At 42.9% G+C, this 24203-nt stretch overlaps 3 protein-coding genes across 4 annotated transcripts in view; all 3 read right to left on the bottom strand.

Moving 5' to 3' along the window:
* Window positions 1–24203, bottom strand: part of LOC141105048 (uncharacterized) — a 239500-nt gene that overhangs the window by 213458 nt on the left and 1839 nt on the right. The gene's annotated exons all lie outside the window — the stretch shown is intronic.
* LOC141105132 (uncharacterized) lies at window positions 1545–11351 on the bottom strand. 2 transcript variants are annotated; one of them, XM_073595009.1, is made up of 5 exons: window positions 11287–11351; window positions 6708–6830; window positions 6276–6464; window positions 6066–6189; window positions 1545–3637 (listed from the first exon to the last, which is right to left on the bottom strand). In XM_073595009.1, exons 2-5 carry the CDS (start codon window positions 6804–6806, stop codon window positions 2643–2645), a joined length of 1407 nt encoding a protein of 468 aa, XP_073451110.1. In that variant the 5' UTR covers window positions 6807–6830; window positions 11287–11351; the 3' UTR covers window positions 1545–2642. The 2 variants fall into 2 exon arrangements, with proteins under 2 accessions (XP_073451110.1, XP_073451109.1); XM_073595008.1 differs by lacking the exon at window positions 11287–11351 and adding an exon at window positions 8791–9012 and having other exon boundaries at window positions 1546–3637.
* Window positions 12005–24203, bottom strand: part of LOC141105180 (uncharacterized) — a 42435-nt gene continuing 30236 nt past the window's right edge. The window contains 1 exon segment of the mRNA XM_073595072.1: window positions 12005–16899. Within this exon segment, the coding sequence (XP_073451173.1) occupies window positions 15911–16899 (989 nt within the window). The 3' untranslated portion in view covers window positions 12005–15910.

The following is a 24203-nucleotide window of genomic DNA, read 5'->3' as shown; positions in this document are numbered from 1 at the left end:
CTGTACATACTGCCCCATCATAGCCTCCGCACTCCTCTCCTGTACATACTGCCCCATCATACCCTCCGCACTCCTCTCCTGTACGGGGTCCCATGAGTTGTCAGTCTGCCCCTGGCCCAGACTGTGGCTAATCAGCAGGGTTGCTCACTGCAATTGTAAGCCAAGAGTGTCAACTTTGTTGACTCTGATGTAAAAGGGCACTTTACTCCATATGATTAGAAATGTTATTTAATCACAAAAATATATGTATAGTGCATACTACATAAAAATTGCCTTGCATTGTACAGAGGTAATGAATTTAATGCACTACTAAAAAAAAAAAATTGCCGTTCAGTGCCAATGTGTTCGGGTTTGGCTTGAAAAAAAGGTGGCAACCATACCCTACAAACCCTCCCTTCTTCTGATAGACAACCCTCCCCAGCCTCCCTACACACCTTCTCTTCTTCTGATAGACAACCCTCCCCAGCCTCCCTACACACTCACCTACTTCTGATAGACAACTCTCCACACACAACCTCCCTTCTTCTGATACACATCCCCCTCAGCCTCCCTACACACCCTCTCAATATAACAGAGAATCCTGCAGGCCCTCTTTAGTTCCCAGCTGAGAGATATCCCTCTTGCTGGTCACACAATACAATCTAATTGTACAAACCCTCTGCACTCTTCTCCTGCACACACTACCCACCTTCATACCATTCTCACTCCTCTCCTGCACTCCATTCTCTGACACCCCCCCCCCCACTACATTCTCCAACAGCTCTATTTCCACCACACTACATTCTCCAACAGCTCTCCTCCACCATCCACACTACATTCTTTGACTGCTCTCCTCCACCATCCACACTCCATTCTCTGACAGCTCTCCTCCCACCATCCACATTACATTCTCCGACAGCTCTCCTCCACCATCCACACTACATTCTCCGACAGCTCTCCTCCACCATCCACACTACATTCTCCGACAGCTCTCCTCCATCATCCACACTACATTCTCCGACAGATCTCTTCCACCATCCACACTACATTCTCTGACAGATCTCCTCCCACCATCCACACTACATTCTCCGACAGCTCTCCTCCACTGTCCACACTACATTCTCCGACATCTCTCCTCCCACCATCCACACTACATTCTCCGACAGATCTCCTCCACCATCCACACTACATTCTCCGACAGATCTCCTCCACCATCCACACTACATTCTCCGACAGATCTCCTCCACCATCCACACTACATTCTCCGACAGCTCTCCTCCACCATCCACACTACATTCTCCGACAGCTCTCCTCCACCATCCACACTACATTCTCCGACAGCTCTCCTCCCACCATCCACACTACATTCTCCGACAGATCTCCTCCACCATCCACACTACATTCTCCGACAGCTCTCCTCCCACCATTCACACTACATTCTCCGACAGATCTCCTCCACCATCCACACTACATTCTCCGACAGCTCTCCTCCCACCATTCACAGTACATTCTCCGATAGCTCTCCCCCACCATCCACACTACATTCCCCGATAGCTCTCCTCCCACTATCCACACTACATTCTCCGACAGCTCTCCTCCCACCATCCACACTACATTCTCTGACAGCTCTCCCATTCTTTCCAATGACTAATGATGATCTGCACTGATCACCTGTGTAAGAATTTCTCACTTACCACCATATAAGGTTGGGAATCCTGATTGGATGCTTGAGGTTTGCCCATTTTTTACAATGGTCCCTTCTGCATCTAGTAAGCCAGATCCATATACACACTTCTTAGCAGAACACAAAAATAAAAAGGCAGACCGGGCTCCAGTTATTGTAACTGCAATTTTATTGCTTATGTATTGCTACCATTGCTCACTTCTTGCCATGTTCTCATATAATTGTCCTTGTATTGTCACAGTTGCTCCATTAATATTAATGTGTTTTCTACCTTTATTACACACTTGGTGTCAAAATTCCCAGTTTGTTATTCACATATTGAACAATATACATGGTGCCAGCAATGCAAGTATTGGTGTAGCTCAGTATTGGTTCATGTGAAGACTGTATAACTATAATTAAAATCTTATGAATATATAACTATCAAATCATCCCCCTAAAACTCAGATATTTTCTCTATGGCCCCAATGTACTGTGATGTGCATTGTACACCATGTGGGCCTACTGGTCTTCTTTTGGAATTCTGAATCTCATAGAGTTATCTTTGTTCCCTGGTGTGGTTGGATCTTTGTGTACCCCTGTAACTTATTATAAGGGGCTACCACTCTCTGTGTTGTATTTTTATTTCAAAATATGCAATATGAAAAAAGGGGAACGGGGATACCGGAGAGTGGGCGCAGAAACTGTAGCAGGAACATCTCATCATTGGAGTCTCCAAGAAATACAAGAAGCCAAGAAAAGACTCCTACAAATCTGTAACATTTCCCAGGATGCCCCTCTTTATAAAATCCTTCCTTCCTATAGTTGTTCTATGGATTAAGCAGTTCCACCAGTAACAACCATCGTACATTTGTCAAAAGACTAGGAAGGTGCTTTCCCTCCAATATCTAATTATTTCCTGCAGTCTGATTGCGTTGAGGACGTTGTGCGGTGTGTCTTCTCTCATGTGTAACAAGGGCTCCTCTCTGAGTAAAAGATTTCACTCATTACATGAATAAGGATGCTCACCCGTGTGAATTCTCAGGTGTTGATGTAAGTTTCCCTTCTGTGTGAATGATTTTCCGCACTGTGAACATGAATAAGGACGCTCACCCTTGTGAGTTCTCTGGTGTCTAACAAGGTGTCCTTGATGAATGAAAGATTTCCCGCACTCTGAACATGAATAGGGATGCTCCCCTGTGTGAATTCTCTGGTGTATAACAAGGTTTCCCTTCCGAGTGAAAGAGTTCCCGCACTCTGAACATGAATAAGGACGCTCACCTGTATGAATTCTCTGGTGTTCAACAAGGTCGCTTTTTTGAATAAACGATTTCCCGCACTCTGAACATAAATAGGGATGCTCACCTGTGTGAATTCTCTGGTGTTTCATAAGGCTTCCTTTCAAAGAGAAAGTTTTTCCGCACTCTGAACATGAATAAGGACACTCAGCTTTGTGACTTCTCTGATGTTTAACAAGGTTATCTTTCTTAGTGAAAGATTTTCCGCATTCTGAACAGAAATGAGGCCGCTCACCCGTGTGACTTTTCTGGTGATTAAAAAGATGATCTTTCCTGTTGAAAGATTTCCCACACGCCGAACATGAATAGGGACGCTCATCCGTGTGAATTCTCTGGTGTCTAACAAAGGTTCCTTGATGAGTGAAAGATTTCCCGCACTCAGAACATGAGAATAGATTGTCACCTCGGTGATCTCCTTCATGGGGTGAGGAAGATTCCTCGAGATTAGAAGGATCTGTTGATCGATCTGCAGTGTGAGATCTTACATGGATATTTACAATCATAGTATGTGATTGATGAGAAGATTCCCCCTGATCAGAGGGATCCATTGATGTCTCTGGACAGGAAGGTCTGTGATGTATATTTTGTGTATTTGGATTTCCTCCTGGAGGATCCTGTGTGATGACATTATCTTCTGACTTACAATCAGCAGATAATAGAAGATGTCTCTCCGAGGAATTCCTGACATCACATCCATCTGTTGGAAAGAAGGTTTAAATGTCAGTAGTTCACAAATAACTAGCCCTTCTTCCCCTTGTTGGGAACATGACGTAATATTGAGGAATGGAGATGGACCTTTCATATGGTGTACAGTATCTCCTCCTCATTTGTTGGGAACATGACGTTATATTGAGGAATGGAGATGGACCTTTCATATGGTGTACAGTATCTCCTCCTCATTTGTTGGGAACATGACGTTATATTGAGGAATGGAGATGGACCTTTCATATGGTGTACAGTATCTCCTCCTCATTTGTAGGGAACATGACGTTATATTGAGGAATGGAGATGGACCTCTCATATGGTGTACAGTATCTCCTCCTCATTTGTTGGGAACATGACGTTATATTGAGGAATGGAGATGGACCTTTCATATGGTGTACAGTATCTCCTCCTCATTTAATGGGCAGTGTGATGAATACTAATTGGGTCAGTGTTTTTCACCCTTTTTCCAGTTGGGGCGCCCTTGAAAATTATTTTCAGTCTTGAGGCGCCCCTGTCCAAGGCTTGGTTCACGTTACTGTGTGTCACGCAACACATGCAAAATCACGCTCATTCCTGACACAGACAAATACTCTGCTCTTTAGGGGTGCCATTAATTCTTAATGGTACCCCACACATTGGCAAACATGGGGTGCTATTGGGGAGGCGAAATAAAAAAAAAAAAGGTCAAGGACTTCTTTCCCTGCATTTCTACGCATAGGGAAGCTTATTGAAATGAATAGGCTGCCCTACACGCAACACGCAGCCACACAGATATGAACCAAAGGCTCGTTCACATGTCAGGTTGGAGGGGCGGTAAAACCACATGGTTGAGCTGTTTTACTACCCCCAACTTTAGCTACAGAGGCAGCAGCTGGGGGTGTACATATGCTGTGGCTGCAGCTGCAGGTATACCCAGGGTGAATGGGGCTGCACAGCAACTACCCCGCAACTGTGTGCATTGCACGGTTGCAATGTAGTGATGCTGCATTGACTGGCTTAAAACAGGTGGTAAGGAGGCAACATATGGCCTCTTTACCGCCTACCCTATGCCGCTGAAAAGCGATCCGAGCATGGATTGCTTTCAGAAGAGCAGCAGTCCTTGCTGCTATCACAAACCAGCCCTACAAAAGCAGTTTTAATGGTACAGAAATATGGGGGTCAGGATTAAAAGTAACATACATACACACATACATATATACACACACACAAAAACACATGCACAAACATACAGACACGTGTATATATGCACACATGCAGACACATGTGTACACACACACACATACAGATACATGTACACACGTACACACAAAGTACACACACATACAGACACATATGTACTCACACACATGTACACAAATACAGACACATGTACACACATACACAAACATGCACAGACACTCACATGTACATGCACATGTAGACACACACATATACATACACACACACATACACGCACACATGTACACACACATGTACTCACACAAACACACATGTATACACTTACATACACACACGTACACACATGTAGAAACACACACATGTACACACATACATACAGGTACACACACACGTACGCACATACACTTATATGTACACACATACACACGTAAACACAAACACACATGTACACACATACACACGTACACAAACATGTATAGACACTCACATGTACACGCAAATGTAGACACACATGTATACACATATATACACACACACACACATATACACGCGCACACACACACATACACGCACATACACTTATATGTACACACGTACACACATTTATATGCACACACGTAGACACACACTCACACATGTACATGCACACACAGTCGCATGTATCAAGCCCTTTTAAAATGAATCTAGCACAGTACCTTTCCTCATTCAGCTAGGTACTGCACTGTAGGGGGAAGCAGAGAGCACAGCACACTTACCCTCCCTTTATTTTCACTTTTGAAGCTGACGGAGCTCCTTCACAATGCCGCTGTACAGATCGGCAGGAGATTGGGAAACCAGGCTCATCTGACAGGCCTTCTGTCCCATGATCCCACGGCACACCTGAGGACCTCTGGCGGCACACTAGTGTGCCACGGAACACTGGTTAAGAAGGGCTGAAATGGGTGAACTCTATGGATTTATTTCTTTTTTTCAACCTTACTATAAAGCAATTTAACAAAGACTTCATTCCTCTGGTAGGTAAGATTACTTTTTCAAATTAAACTGACATCCTAATCAGTATGGTCAACCAATTATACAGTATATTACTCTCATCTTACCATTGACCATGGGGTTTCTAAAATGTTTGCTCAAACTACATACCCTATACTTGTAGAAGAAAACTGAAAATACTTTCGGCATTTCAAGTTTATCTATTGGACCTCCTGTGTTGCTCTCTCCTTTACAATAAAGTCTCCACTTACCCAATGATGTGAGGGGCGGCTGATTGTCCATCATGACGTCCTTGTAGAGGTCCTTGTGTCCTTCTAAATACTCCCACTCCTCCATGGAGAAATAGACAGTGACATCCTGACACCTTATAGGAACCTGACACACACAATGATACAGTCACCATCCAGACACATCCCTTGTCTGTTACTGGATAATGTCCCAGAATTCCCGGCACCGCTCACCTCTCCTGTCAGCAGACCAATGATCTTCTTGGTGACCTCTAGAATCTTATTCTTGTTACATAAAGGAGGCAGGGGCACAGATGAAGGGACAGCGATGTGTCTCGGGGTTCCTCTCCATCCTTCTGACACATGGTGATGTCTACTGGAGGTCACATACTCAACAGATGTCTTCTTCACTACTGTGTAACCCTATTGAGATACGTCATTAGAATTGTGAATGATTATTAAAGTCATTCAGTGACATTCCTAGAAACTCCCTCGTATCATATCACATCATCTTCACTTTATATTTTCAGCACTTATTTTGCAGTAAAATTATATTAATATAATTTATATAATATTCCCAGAATGCCCCTAAGCTCTCTGGTCACATTTGTATTTTGTTAGTAGAGATAAAAATTATGTAATTTGACCCCCCAGAATCCTCCTCACCTCTCCAGTCAGCAGGTAGATGATCTCCAGGGTGAGGTCTAATATCTTCTCAGTCATGTGACTTTGGTCTTTGTCCATCATCATCATTGATGTGGCCATGTGATCTGTACAGGACTCTCCTCTCTGTGGATAGATCATAAACTGGGAATTATCTGGACTGTACTGGAATGAATAATGTCTGCACAGAGATCCTCCAAAGTTCATACTGCTTGTTATACTAGATAAGAGGTCTTGACTGAAGGAAAACCTTTCAATTCTATTTAAAATTTATCTCTAACCTTCCTTCACAATGCCAATGTACAGATCATATTATTTTAAGATTGGATAGAGAGGGAAAGCCTCTGGTGAGGTGGCAGGAAATTAGAGGAAATCTCCTGATGGATGTACAGTTGGATAAATGTCTCTATATTTAGGATGTATCTGGTCTATAAACCAGAGGCTCTGGATGGATAGTTGGATAAATGGTTCTATATTTAGGATGTATCTGGTCTATAAACCAGAGGCTCTGGGTGGACAGTTGGATAAATGGCTCTATATTTAGGATGTATCTGGTCTATAAACCAGAGGCTCTGGATGGATAGTTGGATAAATGGTTCTATATTTAGGATGTATCTGGTCTATAAACCAGAGGCTCTGGGTGGACAGTTGGATAAATGGCTCTATATTTAGGATGTATCTGGACTATAAACCAGAGGCTCTGGATGGACAGTTGGATAAATGGCTCTATATTTAGGATGTATGTTGTCTATAAACCAGAGGCTCTGGATGGACAGTTGGATAAATGGCTCTATATTTTGGATGTTACATAGTTGGTAAGGTTGAAAAAAGACACGAGTCCATCAAGTCCAACCTGTGTGTGTGCGCTTTTATGTCAATATTACATTGTATATTCCTGTATGTTATGGTCATTTAGGTGCCTATCTAATAGTTTTTTAAATTATCTATGCTCCCTGCTGAAACCACTGCTTGTGGAAGAGAATTCCACATCATTACCGCTCTTATCGTAAAGAACCCTCTACGCAGTTTAAGGTTAAATCGCTTTTCTTTTAATTCTAGTGAATGGCCACGAGTCTTTTTACATGCCCTTTCGCGGAAAAGTTTTATCCCTTTTGTGGGGTAACCAGTACAGTATTTGTACATTGAAATCATATCCCCTCTCCAGAGAGAATACGTTCAATGCTTGTAATCTTTCCTCATAACTATGGTCCTCCAGTCCTTTCGTTTCCCTTCTCTGGACTCTCTCTAGTTCCAGCACATCCTTACTGAGGACTGGTGTCTAGAACTATGTATATGGTCTATAAACCAGGGGCTCTGAATGGACAGTTGATTAAATGTCTCAATATTTAGGATGTATCTGGTCTGTAAACCAAAGACTCTGGGTGGACAGTTGGAAAAACGGTTTTATTTTTAGGATGTATCTGGTCTATAAACCAGAAGCTCTGGATATACAGTTGAATATGAGTGAGCACGCTCTCAGCACTGGAACCCTGACTATCCATGGACACCTATGTGTGGTGTGTGGGTGAACAAGTCCAGCATCGCTGAACGTGTGTTACGTGGGTGGCAAAAGTTTAAGCATAGCAAACAACCATAAGTAACCGCGACTACAATGACTCTCCCTATTCACAATTTTGTAGCTTGAAACCCAAAGCTACTAAACTTTCAACTAACAAAAACCAAGAATTTTAAGGATGGCTGTTCATATATGAGCACTGTTCACATATGGTGCCTGTGGCTCAATGCCTGATGCACCAAAACCTACATGAACTACCTCTGAGGCAAGACTGGGTGTTTTTTGGCCAAATGGACATCAATGAGAACACCTGTAAATGAGCAAATCGAGCCGGTATATTTTGGATGTTATCAATGACTGGTCTTGTCCCCTTACTGCTTTCTATAAGTCAAAACAAAAATGTCCGAAAGCTTGAATACACATGTATATGTATGAGATTTGGTTCTAATACATTCATTTACGCATGCAAAAATGTAAAACACATTCAAACTAAAAAAAACCCTGAAAATCTCTCACCAAAGATATGAATCCAGCCTAAAAAGGATAATAGTGCAAACTTGTAATAAATACCTCCTTTGTAAAATGTCTCCCGAATAGCCCAACACAATCACAACGCTCCAGCACAAGAGCCCAACAGGTGGACAGTAAAGAAACTCAGCTTCTGTTGTTGGTAGACAACCATAATGGCAGGAATGTAGTTCTTCCTGAAACGCCCACAGGGCGGGGAACCACACCCCCTCCACACAGTCAGGTGAAGTTACTGGGCATGTGCAGACCGCAGCCAATGGCACGAGAGGACTTGGCTGTGTCTGTTGTCGCCCAACAATGTAGTGTTAGCTGCTGTCCAGAGACACAATGGGTGGAGTTAACAAAGAGAAATACATTGGTTTTGTGGTGTAAATATTGGCACGTTTTACGTGCACCCAATTATAAGAGGAGTTCTATGTTGTGCTACGCCGGCTGAGCCAAATCACATTAGAAGTGCTTTGTAGACATGTGCGATTAGTTTCGTACGAATCGAAAATTCGTACGAATTTCCGTAAATTCGTACATTCGGGAGGATCCGAAATATGAATTGCTAAGCTACGAATTTTGTACGAAATATGAAATTTCGGATCCAAATTTCTAACAAACATTCGAAATTGCTACGAAAAGTTAACGAACCTAAAAGTTGAAAACCTAGGAAGTCAGCACAGCACAGGGATGGTGGGAGCCCCTCATAATGATAAATTCATCATAATGAACATTCGTAATTGTTATGAAAAGTTAACGAACCTAAAAATTAACACCCCAGGAAGTCAGCACAGCACAGGGATGGTGGTAACCCCTCATAATGGGCACATCAGGTGTACAGACCTGGGAACTCAGCACAGGGATGGTGGGAACGCTATGGGAATTTCTATGCTTACGAATTTTATACGAAATACGAAATTTCGTTAACGAATTTCGGATCCATATTCCATTACAACAGAAACGTGAGTGGTGTTTTGTTCACCAATCAGAGGAAGTCAGCACAGCACAGGGATGGTGGGAGCCCCTCATAATGATAAATTCATCATAACGAACATTCGTAATTGTTACGAAAATTTAACGAACCTAACGAAAATTCATATTTCGTCCGAAATTTCAGACACGAATTACGAAATACGAATTAATTCTAATACGAAACAAATTTATTGACAGCGCACATGTCGAGTGCTTTGTGAAAATTTCTATAAATGTCTGATTGTGTGCGCCAAAATATTGAAGCACTTGAGCCAATGTTCCAGTTTAGGAAAAAATTCAAAATATAAACCGCTACCAGAGCAATGGAAATAGTAGTGAACGTAACTTCAGTTTGGCACCAAGATTTTGGCACGCATCCTAAGCACCCTCAAATCTGGTGCACCATTACCATGGGACAAATTAATGAATTGGCAGGCATCACTGTTATTTATTTGTTAATAATTAAAGTTGAACTCCAGTTACATCGGTCCACCTTGGAGTATAAGGGCTAGTTTACACTTGCTTCAAAACAAGGCTTCGGACACGCTTTGTTAAAGCTCTCTGAACACCAGTCAATGCCCCTGTCACTAAATAAAATGGTTAGCTTACAGTCCTGTTTACACCTTGCTTTTGCTTTAAAAATTATGGACTTAGTGGTGCTTCGAAGCCTCCATAGAAGTCTATGACAAAGCTCGATTAAAGCACCACTGGAGCGCCTACCACTTCAACATGCTTTTTTGATGTGTTTTCGGTGGGGCTTCTATAATGGCAAAGTCTGTTCACCACTCTATCCTGGAAAACTGGTAAGGACTCCCCTTGCATAGGGACAGGCCCGGGATCCACTGCAGCTTGAGCACATGGAGTAGGCCTCAGTGCCTCTGGAGAGCCTCCACCTTCGTCTTCCCCAACATGGTCCATGCTTGCCTGGGAAAAGCCTGCAGGACAGGCCCCGGACAGGACAGGCTCCAAGGTTGCTGCTTCTCTCAGCTGAGACCAAAGTATTATAGTCTCAGTGTTCTCTGTACAGCACTGCGGTATATGTCAGGGCTATATAAATGTATAATAATAATAATAATATGTGGGGAGGTCTGAGGTGAGTCTCTGCTGAGAATCTGTATGGTAACTCCGATCTCTCCCTGATTGGTTTCTGTGGAAGGAGTTCAGCCAATCACAGTGGAGAGCTCTGAGGTGTTTCTGTGGAGAGCAGAATCCGCCCAGTGACTGTGATCCCACCCTGTGATTGGTTCCTGTGGAGACAGTGCAGCCAATGACAGTGGAGGAGGTGTGAAGCGGGAACTCTGAGGTGATGGCTGTGAGGTGTCCGGCTCTCCTCGGCTCTTCTATGACTGAATTCTCCATTTTGTTTTACATCGGTGACAGAAGTGACGGTGGAATGGATTCTGTTTTCTGTCACAGGAAATGTGGTAAAGGTAAAATAATATCAGAGTCACATTTTTATATCCCTCTATATGTATATGTAGTGTCTGCTGGAGATAAAAAGACATCACAGTGACTATGGAGGAAGAGGACGGACATGACGGGGGGATTACTGGATGTAAATATAAAATAATAACTTATTACCTCCTCTGCTGCCAGTTCCAGCAATGTCTCCTCTCTACTTCCTTACAACTTTGAACTTCCTGCCCGCAGGTGACATCACTTCCTGTCTTTCACTCAGTAGAGGAGAGATTGCCACCTACTGCACAGTGTAAGTACTGCAGCCCCCAATAAAGTGTATCTCTAATAATGCTGAGGAAAAAAATCCTCTCCTGGAATTCTCTATACATTTGTCAATAGCTAAAGATTATGTCACTGTATATATCTATATATATATATATATATATATAGATATATATATATCTGTTATGAAGAGTGATTTTCTAGCAAGAAATGCTGATTTTAACATGTGTGTGAAAAAAAAACATAAAAATGACCCTGAACAGCAAGAGGTTAAACTGCCTGAAAAGACGCCCTTCCTGCTGAATGGTCATTTTTAAATTTGTTTCTGTACTGGTTCATATCCCTCAGGCCGCAGCTCTCTGTGTTTGACAATACATTGCCTACTAGCCCAGAAAATGGCCATTACTGATATCAAAAGTTCAGCTCCCATTGACTTCAAAAGGGTTTGGATTTGGGAACCAAACTTCAGTAACATTCGCTGAACCTGCATTTATTCAAACCCGGGTACGTTCAGCTCATCCCAATTTATATGTATGGCAAAACAAAAGAATGAAAAATAAACTGAAAATGATGCACAAAAAGTACACACATTATTTGAAAAATATTTGACTTTTTAACAATGTTCTAAATTGGTTATCAATGTAGACAAGACTTATTTATTTAAAAGTGACAAAAAACATAAATCGTTATAAACAGTCAATACATGCTATGCTACAGCAATTGTCATTCAACATAAATTCCACCTACACCACGTTACTGCAAATATAATAATAAACATTTGTTTTGAAATATAGACTTGTATGAAGCATTCAAACACATTGTTGCTACTAATTATTTTACAGCAGCTCCCTCCTCCCACCATCCGCACTACATTCTCCAACAGCTCTCCTCCACCATCCACACTACATTCTCCGACAGATCTCCTCCACCATCCGCACTACATTCTCCGACAGCTCTCCTCCCACCATCCACACTACATTCTCTGACAGATCTCCTCCCACCATCCACACTACATTCTCCGACAGCTCTCCTCCACCATCCACACTACATTCTCCGACAGCTCTCCTCCCACCATCCACACTACATTCTCTGACAGATCTCCTCCCACCATCCACACTACATTCTCCGACAGCTCTCCTCCACCATCCACACTACATTCTCCGACAGCTCTCCTCCACCATCCACACTACATTCTCCGACAGATCTCCTCCACCATCCACACTACATTCTCTGACAGATCTCCTCCACCATCCACACTACATTCTCCGACAGATCTCCTCCACCATCCACACTACATTCTCCGACAGATCTCCTCCACCATCCACACTACATTCTCCGACAGCTCTCCTCCACCATCCACACTACATTCTCCGACAGCTCTCCTCCACCATCCACACTACATTCTCCGACAGATCTCCTCCACCATCCACACTACATTCTCCGACAGATCTCCTCCCACCATCTACACTACATTCTCCAACAGCTCTCCTCCACCATCCACACTACATTCTCCGACAGCTCTCCTCCCACCATCCACATTACATTCTCCGACAGCTCTCCTCCCACCGTCCACACTACAGTCTCCGACAGCTCACCTCCATCATCCACACTACATTCTCCGACAGCTCTCCCCCACCATCCACACTACATTCTCCGACAGCTCACCTCCATCATCCACACTACATTCTCCGACAGCTCTCCCCCACCATCCACACTACATTCTCCGACAGCTCTCCTCCCACCATCCACACTACATTCTCCAACAGCTCTCCTCCACCATCCACACTACATTCTCCGACAGCTCTCCCCCACCATCCACACTACATTCTCCGACAGCTCTCCTCCCACCATCCAAACTTCATTCTCCGACAGCTCTCCTCCACCATCCACACTACATTCTCCGACAGATCTCCTCCACCATCCACACTACATTCTCCGACAGATCTCCCCCACCATCCACACTACATTCTCTGACAACTCTCCACCCACTATCCACACTACATTCTCCGACAGCTCTCCTCCACCATCCACACTACATTCTCCGACAGCTCTCCTCCACCATCCACACTACATTCTCCGACAGCTCTCCTCCACCATCCACACTACATTCTCCGACAGCTCTCCTCCACCATCCACACTACATTCTCCGACAGCTCTCCTCCACCATCCACACTACATTCTCCGACAGCTCTCCTCCACCATCCACACTACATTCTCTGACAGCTCTCCTCCACCATCCACACTACATTCTCCGACAGCTCTCCTCCACCATCCACACTACATTCTCCGACAGCTCTCCTCCACCATCCACACTACATTCTCCGACAGCTCTCCTCCACCATCCACACTACATTCTCTGACAACTCTCCTCCCACTATCCACACTACATTCTCCGACAGCTCTCCTCCACCATCCACACTACATTCTCGGACAACTCTCCTCCCACTATCCACACTACATTCTCCGAAGGCTCTCCTCCACCATCCACACTACATTCTCGGACAGCTCTCCTCCACCATCCACACTACATTCTCCGACAGCTCTCCTCCACCATCCACACTACATTCTCCAACAGATCTCCTCCCACCATCCACACTACATTCTCCGACAGTTCTTCTCCCACCATCCACACTACATTCTCCGACAGATCTCCTCCACCATCCACACTACATTCTCCAACAGATCTCCTCCCACCATCCACACTACATTCTCCGACAGTTCTTCTCCCACCATCCACACTACATTCTCCGACAGATCTCCTCCACCATACCACACTACATTCTCCGACAGCTCTCCTCCACCATCCACACTACATTTTCCAACAGATCTCCTCCACCATACCACACTACATTCTCTGACAGCTCTCCTCCCACCATCCACACTACATTCTCTGACAGCTCTCCTCCACCATCCACACTACATTCTCTGACAACTCTCCTCCACCATCCACACTACATTCTCCGACAGCTCTCCTCCACCATCCACACTACATTCTCCGACAGCTCTCCCCCACCATCCACACTACATTCTCCGACAGCTCACCTCCATCATCCACACTACATTCTCCGACAGCTCTCCCCCACCATCCACACTACATTCTCCGACAGCTCTCCTCCCACCATCCACACTACATTCTCCAACAGCTCTCCTCCACCATCCACACTACATTCTCCGACAGCTCTCCCCCACCATCCACACTACATTCTCCGACAGCTCTCCTCCCACCATCCAAACTTCATTCTCCGACAGCTCTCCTCCACCATCCACACTACATTCTCCGACAGATCTCCTCCACCATCCACACTACATTCTCCGACATCTCTCCTCAACCATCCACACTACATTCTCTGACAACTCTCCACCCACTATCCACACTACATTCTCCGACAGCTCTCCTCCACCATCCACACTACATTCTCCGACAGCTCTCCTCCACCATCCACACTACATTCTCCGACAGCTCTCCTCCACCATCCACACTACATTCTCCGACAGCTCTCCTCCACCATCCACACTACATTCTCCGACAGCTCTCCTCCACCATCCACACTACATTCTCCGACAGCTCTCCTCCACCATCCACACTACATTCTCCGACAGCTCTCCTCCACCATCCACACTACATTCTCTGACAACTCTCCTCCCACTATCCACACTACATTCTCCGACAGCTCTCCTCCACCATCCACACTACATTCTCGGACAACTCTCCTCCCACTATCCACACTACATTCTCCGAAGGCTCTCCTCCACCATCCACACTACATTCTCGGAAAGCTCTCCTCCACCATCCACACTACATTCTCCGACAGCTCTCCTCCACCATCCACACTACATTCTCCAACAGATCTCCTCCCACCATCCACACTACATTCTCCGACAGTTCTTCTCCCACCATCCACACTACATTCTCCGACAGATCTCCTCCACCATCCACACTACATTCTCCAACAGATCTCCTCCCACCATCCACACTACATTCTCCGACAGTTCTTCTCCCACCATCCACACTACATTCTCCGACAGATCTCCTCCACCATACCACACTACATTCTCCGACAGCTCTCCTCCACCATCCACACTACATTTTCCAACAGATCTCCTCCACCATACCACACTACATTCTCTGACAGCTCTCCTCCCACCATCCACACTACATTCTCTGACAGCTCTCCTCCACCATCCACACTACATTCTCTGACAACTCTCCTCCACCATCCACACTACATTCTCCGACAGCTCTCCTCCACCATCCACACTACATTCTCCGACAGCTCTCCTCCACCATCCACACTACATTCTCTGACAGCTTGACCTATCAAACTATACCTATTAATTTGATATCACTTTTGCCAGGATGCACCCCTTTATAAACTAAAAATGTTTTTTTCTGCTGTTGTGCGATGGACATGCCAGTTTCGACCAGTAAAAAACTTTGTACAGTTGTCAAAGGAAACGGCAGGTGTATTCCCTCTAAAGTCTAATCAGACTTTTTTTTTTGTAAAACAAATCAAGTCAGAATGCATTAAGGACGTTGTGCCGTGTGTCTTCTCTGATGTGTAACAAGGTCTCCTTTCTGGTTGAAAGATTTCCCGCACTCAGTACATAAATAAGGACGCTCACCCGTGTGAATTCTCTTATGTCTAACAAGGTCTCCTTGATGAGTGAAACATTTTCCACATTCTGAACATAAATAAGGACGCTCACCTGTGTGAATTCTCTGGTGTTTCACAAGATTTCCTTTCAGAGTGAAAGATTTCCCACACTCTGAACATGAAAAAGGACGCTCACCTGTGTGAGTTCTCAGGTGTTCAATAAAGCTTACTTTTTTAAGGAAAGATTTCCCACACTCTGAACATAAATAAGGTCGCTCACCCATGAGAATTTTTTGGTATTTCATATTTAAAGTGAAATATTTCCCATGATCTGAACATGAATTAGGACTCTCACTTGTGTGATTTCTCTGAGGTTTCTCAAGGTTTCCTTTCAGAGTGGAAGGTTTCTCGTACTCTGAAGATGAAGGAGGATGCTTGCCTGTGTGAATTCTCTGATGTTTGACAAGGTCTCCATTACAAATAAAAGATTTCCCGCACTCTGTACATAAATAGGGACGTTCACCTGTGTGAATTCTCTGGTGTTTCACAAGGTCCCCTTTAGAAATAAAAGATTTCCCACACTCTGTACATAAATAGGGACGTTCACCTGTGTGAATTCTCTGGTGTTTCACAAGGTCTCCTTTAGAAATAAAAGATTTCCCGCACTCTGTACATGAATAAGGACGCTCACCTGTGTGAATTCTCTGGTGTTTAACAAAGTCTCCGTTACAAGTAAAAGATTTCCCGCACTCTGTACATAAATAGGGACGCTCACCAGTGTGAATTCTCCGGTGTTTAACAAGGTCTCCTTTAGAATTAAATGATTTCCCGCACTCTGTACATGAATAGGGACGTTCACCTGTGTGAGTTCTCTGGTGTTCAATAAGTGCTCCTTTGTGAGTCAAACATTTCCCACACTCTGAACATGAGAATTGATTCTGACCTCGGTGAGCTCCTTCATGGGGTGAGGAAGATTCCTCGGGATTAGAAGGATCTGTTGATCGATCTGCAGTGTGAGATCTTACATGGATATTTACAATCATAGTATGTGATTGATGAGAAGATTCCCCCTGATCAGAGGGATCCATTGATGTCTCCGGACAGGAAGGTCTGTGATGTATATTTGGTGTATTTGGATTTCCTCCTGGAGGATCCTGTGTGATGACATTATCTTCTGACTTACAATCAGCAGATAATAGAAGATGTCTCTCCGAGGAATTCCTGACATCACATCCATCTGATGGAAAGAAATAGAAAAAAAAAAGGAATAGATGTCAGTAGTTCAAATTCTTTATTATGTAATAGCTATGACTAAGGCTTCATTAGCCAAAACATGGTAGTGGTTTGTTACTACATTGGAGTCCTGACGGGAGGATGGTCTAGGTCCCCATTCCAGACTATCCCCAGTGAAGAGACTCTCTTGGCTTTTCAGGACTTCCAACATGGGTTGCTGGCGGTTGATTGTATTCAAAGACGGAACTGAACTGTTGCCTAGATTAGGTGGCAACCTTTCAATATACATATATCACTTTGTGATGCTCCAAACTGGACCTTGCAGGGGGGGACCTTCTGCTCTTGCAACAGCTTCCTCGACTTTACCTACTATATACAATGCCTTGAAAAAGTATTCATACTCCTTGAAATTTTCCACATTTTGTCATGTTACTACCAAAAACGTAAATGTATTTTATTGGGATTTAATGTGATAGACCAACACAAAGTGGCACATAATTGTGAAGTGGAAGGAAAATGATAATTGGTTCTAAACATTTTTTTATAATTAAATATGTGAAAAGTGTGGCGTGCATTTATATTCAGCCCCCCTTAGTCAATACTTTGCAGAACCGCCTTTCTCTGCAATTACAGCTGCAAGTCTTTTTGGGGATGTCTCTACCAGCTTTGCGCATCTAGAGAGGGACATCTTTGCCCATTCTTCTTTGCAAAATAGCTCAAGCTCTGTCAGATTGGATGGAGAACAGCAATTTTCAAGTCTTGCCACAGAGTCTCAATTGGATTTAGGTCAGGACTTTGACTGGGCCATTCTAACACATGAATATGCTTTGATGTAAACCATTCCATTGTAGCTCTGGCTGTATGTTTAGGGTCGTTGTACTGCTGGAAGGTAAACCTCTGCCCCAGTCTCAAGTCTTTTGCAGACTCTAACAGGTTTTCTTCTAAGATTGCCCTGTATTTGGCTCCATCCATCTTCCCATCAACTCTGACCAGCTTTCCTGTCCCTGCTGAAGAAAAGCATCCCCACAACATGATGCTGCCACCACCATGTTTCATGGTGGGGATGGTGTGTTCAGGGTGATGTGCAGTGTTAGTTTTCCTCCACACATAGCGTTTTGCTTTTAGGCCAAAAAGTTACATTTTGGTCTCATCTGACCAGAGCACCTTCTTGAACATGTTTGCTGTGTCCCCCACATGGCTTCTCGCAAACTGCAAACGGGACTTCTTATGGTTTACTTTCAACATTGGCTTTCTTCTTGCCACTCTTCCATAAAGGTCAGATTTGTGGAGTCCACGACTAATAGTTGTCCTGTGGACAGATTCTCCCACCTGAGCTGTGGATCTCTGCAGCTCCTCCAGAGTTACCATGGACCTCTTGGCTGCTTCTCTGAGGAATGCTCTCCTTGCCTGGCCTGTCAGTTTAGGTGGACGGCCATGTCTTGGTAGGTTTGCAGTTGTGCCATACTCTTTCCACTTTCCGATGGTGGATTGAACAGTGCTCCGTGAGATGTTCAAAGCTTTTGATATTTTTTTTATAACCTAACCCTGCTTTAAACTTCTCCACAACTTCATCCATGCCCTGTCTGGTGTGTTCCTTGGCCTTCATGATGCTGTTTGTTCACTAAGGTTCTCTAACAAATCTCTGAGGGCTTCACAGAACAGCTGTATTTATACTGAGATTAAATTACACACAGGTGGACTCTATTTAGTAATTAGGTGACTTCTGAAGGCAATTGGTTCCATTAGATTTTAGTTAGGGGATTTTAGAGTAAAGGGGGCTGAAAACAAATGTACGCCTCACTTTTCACATATTTATTTGTAAAAAATGTTGAAAACCATTTATCATTTTCCTTCCACTTCACAATTATGTGCCACTTTGTGTTGGTCTATTACATAAAATCCCAATAAAATACATTTACTCTTTTGGTTGCAACATGACAAAATGTGGAAAATGTCAAGGGGTATACTTTTTTAAGGAACTGTATTGTGTTTTTCTGCATTGAAATTCAGAAAAGTGGGTGGGGGAGGGGACACCACGGGAGAGAAGCATGGGGGACAGAGAGGAATGGAAGACATGAATAGTATAAAAATGTTGACATACAATATCCGTGGGTTAAATTCTCCCGAGAAGTGACGCATGGTATTACGAGAAATACAAAGGAATGCTATCGGAATCATATTCCTTCAAGGATTCCACCTAGGATTAAAATATTAAACTATATTCAAGGAATATTCCAATATAGTATTATGGAGAAGGGCAATTAGAAGGGCAAAAGGAGTCGCAATTGGATTTGGTAAAAATGTTCGTTTTGCAGTAGAAAAGAGAAAAGTCGACCTAGAGGGACGTTTCCTCTTTCTCTCAGGGACTATACACGGTATGAAGCATACGCTTGCAAATGTATACAGCCCCAATACAAATCGCAAAAAATATTCGGTGGGAATATTAAAAGATCTGATGGAATTTAAACAAGGTAAACTAATAATGGCGAGAGACTTCAACTTCTCCATGGATCATAAATTAGACAGTACGTCAGCAGCATTGGACAGAGAAACAAAGCAATTAAGTATGGTTAAAAAAAATATATACGAACATCAATTAGTAGATGTCTGGAGAATCCAACATCCGAGTACAAAAGACTACACATTTTACTCGTCTGTCCGCGGAATGTACTCTAGGTTGGACTATATCATGGTGGAGCATAAAAGTTTGGAGGAAGTAACAGAAACAACAATAGGAATAACAACAGTGTCAGACCATTCTCCAGTGATGATGAAGATGAAACTTCACGGGGAACCCCTCGGGAAAGGCCCATGGAGAATAAACAAAGACCTAATAGAAGCTATTGAAACTGTAAAAATCATAACAGAGGAGATTGACAAATACTTCTTGGAGAATGAGACGCCAGAACTATCAAAAGCAACCATATGGGAGGCACACAAGATGGTGATAAAGGGAAAATTGATATCTATTGAGGCAGGAAAAAAAGAAGGAAAGAGGAAAAACTATGATGAAAATTGCAAAAGAAATCTATGAACTGGAACAATGGCATAAAAAGCAAGCTGAAAAAGAAATCCATTGAACCCTAAGTATAAAAAGAGATCAACTAAAAGACCTGATGGAACAGAAAGCTAGGAGGGAGTTCAATAGAGTATCACAGGAGAGATACAAGTGGGGCAACAAGCCAGGTAAGCACCCTGCTAAAATCTTAAGAAAAAAAGAAGACCTTAAATTACATCAAGAAGATAAAAAAACGAGAGAGGAGAAATAGTAAATAAGACAACAGATATTGCATCAGCCTTCCAACAATATTATAGTGCATTGTATGCAATAAAAAATCAAGAGACACAAGAGAAAGAAAAAAGAAAAATGAATACATAAGTGTACTTAAAAAAGGCTAAATTGCCAGAAATTTAACCTGAACAACTGACAGAGCTGGAAAAAAAGATAACCCAAGATGAAATTAAAATGGCTTTGAAAAAAAACCCCTCCAGGGCCAGATAGGTTTACGATCAAATATTATAAAAAATTTCAAGAACAATTGATCCCAAAGTTGTGTGACTATCTGAGTAAGATTGGAGAAGACGAAGACGTTAGACGAGAGCTGCTATTAGCTCATATCACAATAACACCTAAAGAGGGAAAAGATAAAACCATCTGTTCTAGTTATAGGCCTATAGCCTTATGAAATGCCGGTCCAAAAATCTTGGCATCAAGATTAAAAAAACGAATACCACTGTGGATAGACCCTGACCAGACAGGATTTGTTCCGGGGCAGAGAAGGAAGGGATAATAGTATAAAAACAGTGTTGATGTTATGAAAGGGGAAAAACAGTGGATCCCCAGCTCTACTCCTGTCAATTGATGCAGAAAAAGCTTTTGACAGGGTAGCCTGGGGATTCATGATGGACACGCTTGAACATCTGGGATTGGGACCAAAAATTATGAGGTGGATTAAAAATGTATATAATAGGCCCACAGCAATGGTAAAAGTCAATGGGAAATTGTCATCTGTGTTTGAGAGGTTCAATGGAACACGACAGGGCTGTCCACTCTCGTCTATACGTGTTGTCAATGGAACCTTTCTTGGCCACACTACGAATAATCCAGATGTTGGAGGGGTTAGAGTGGGAGAAGAAGTACACAAAGTCATGGCGTATGCAGATGACATTTTAATGTACATGAAAAAAAAAATAAAAAAATAAATAAACAACAAAAAAAAAGAAATTCAAAAAAGTGTATCCCCCCCTCGCAAAAAATAATGCATTTGAAAAATCGCTGAGCAAATACTGTGTGGCATATAAACACAATTTTATTCTCTAGGGCTTCTGCTTAATAAAATATCTACTGTTTGGGGGTGCTAACTAATTTTCCAGAAAAAATATACAGATTTTTACATGTAAATAAGAGTGTCAGAAAAGGGCCCGGAGCTCAAGTGGTTAAGTCAATATGTTTTTAGTGTTAAAGATGTAATGCACTGCTGATGCATTGGAATATTATCTTTGAGGGGATAGTGTTCCCAAAATGAAGGAAACCGTGGTGGCTTTGTTTTCTCCTTTGTTCTCCTCCAGATATAAATACTTGAGAGTGTTCTGCACTGCAAGAAGCAATTTATTGCACTATACTCTGTAAATTTGTTTGCTTATGGATAGATAATGGTAGGGATCTACCTGGTAACATAATGTGATGCCTTGTTACTTTTATTGTAAGACTAAATGTCAGTGTATGGCTGACTTTGCCTTGTGACAGACTCTATTGTACAATGTGATTATTATAACTTTAAATTTCTTTCATTTATGTGAAATTTACCATTTTTAACCCTTCCCCATCCACTTGCAGGACACTCAGCTTTTGGCAGCAAGGCTATTTTTGCAGGATGCTATGACAGCAATCAGGTGATCAGGGACCGGTCCTCCCAGTTCCCGGTCATTAGTATGAGACCGAGACCTCAGTCCTTGTGCTGGGAATGGTTTCTTCTGTAATTTCTGTTACCTACCTGTGTTGGTAGATAGAGTACTTTCATCCTGTTCATTCTTTATAATCATCCCAGCCTTCTCCAATGACGGCCGATCACCCCCCACATACGTCTCTACTTCTTCCTCTTTAACCTCAACTTTTATATTAATCCGTTCTTCAACCTACACCCCAAAATAATAGAAAACATTTATTGAACTCCAGGCAGATATATAAAATACACAAACACAGCACTGAGAGAGCAGAGGGAAAGCAAGGTGAGCTCATTGGTTTGCTTCTACTTTCTTCACTGTCCAGTCACAGGCCAGGGGGGAGGAACAGGACCTCCCTGCATACCTGAAACAGGGAAAAATCAGGTCTACCATCCTGCATATTCCAGAACAGGTCATCTGCCAGTTTCCTGTGAATCCAGGTGTGTGGCTTTGTCCAAAGTTGAATAACGTCCTTGATATATAATGGGGAAAATAATAATTTGATCCCCTGGAGATTTTGTAAGTTTGCCCACTTACAAAAAAATTAAGGGTCTGTAATTTTTATCATAGTCTGTCTCTATCATTTATAATACACCTATCAACTAAAAATCCCAAATAAAAATTAAAAAAAAAACTGAAAAAAAATGCTATACATTAAGTTGCAGTTCAGTGAGTAAAATAAGTATTTGATCCCCAAGCAAAACATGACTTAGTAGTTGGTAGAGAAACCCTTGTTGGCAAGCACAGAGGTAAGATGTTTCTTGTAGTTGGTGACCAGGTTTGCACACATCTCAGGAGGGATTTTGGTCCACTCTTCTTTACAGATCTTCTCTAAATCCTTAGGGCTTCTTGGTTGTCACTTTGCAACTTGAAGTTTCAGCTCCCTCCATAAATTTTCTATAGGATTAAGGTCTGGAGACTGGCTAGATTAGGGATTGGGCGGGTGATCTGTCTATCAAAGTGCCCGGACAAAGAGGAGGGGCTGTATATGACGGCGCACAGCGGGGAACACACAGCTTTTGAAATGAAAGCTGTTATGTTCCCTGGCACTCTGAAAAACCAGGCAGTGGCTCTCCTCTCACTTCCCCTATGATTGCTGTGAGAACGGCTCCCATACAACCCAGGCCCACACTTGCCAGCCCTCAAAATCCACTCGCAAAATGCGAGCAGGGGAGTGGAATTTTTGAGTGGTGATTTAGAGGTTCATTGGCATGACTGTACATGTGCCTTCTTGTGGAGGGGAACTCGCTGTGTTTGAAAGAAGAAAAATGCTGACTATGACCCTATGAACACCATCCCTGCAGTCAAGTACAGAGGTGGAAATATTATGCTTTGGGGTTGTTTCTCTGCTAAAGGTACAGACCGACTTTGCCTCATTGAGGGACCAATGGATGGGGCCATGTATTGTAAAATCTTGGATGAGGACCTTCTTCCTTCAGCAAGAAAACTGAAGATGGGTCAAGGATGGGTCTTTCAGCATGACAATGACCCAAAACATACTGCTAAGGGCGACAATGGAGTGGCTCAAGAAAAAACACATTAAGGTCATGAAGTGGCCTAGACAATCTCCAGACCTTAATCCTATACAATATTTATAAAGGGAGCTGAAGTTTCGAGTGGCCAAGAGACAGCCAAGAAACCTTAAGGATTTAGAGAAGATCTGTAAAAAAAGAGTGGACCAAAATCCCTCCTGAGATGTGTGCAAACCTGGTCACCAACTACAAGAAACGTCTTACCTCTTTGCTTGCCAACAAGGGTTTCTCCACCAAGTACTAAGTCATGTTTTGCTTGGGGAACAAATACTTATTTTACTCACTGAACTCAATTTATAACATTTGTATTGTGTTTTTGCTGGATTTTTGGTTGATATTCTGTCTCTATCATTTAAAATACACCTATAATAAAAATTATAGACCCTTCATTTCTTTGTAAGTGGGCAAACTTACAAAATCTCCAGGGGATCAAATCATTATTTTCCACACTGTAGATGTAGTCCATTTATTTACCTCATGAAGCCTGACTGAAAAACTCCTAAGACATTGCTAA

The sequence above is a fragment of the Aquarana catesbeiana genome, linkage group LG08 (genome assembly GCF_042186555.1).
Source record: "Aquarana catesbeiana isolate 2022-GZ linkage group LG08, ASM4218655v1, whole genome shotgun sequence".
NCBI lineage: Eukaryota > Metazoa > Chordata > Amphibia > Anura > Ranidae > Aquarana > Aquarana catesbeiana.
This window is presented reverse-complemented; position numbering and strand designations above follow the sequence as displayed.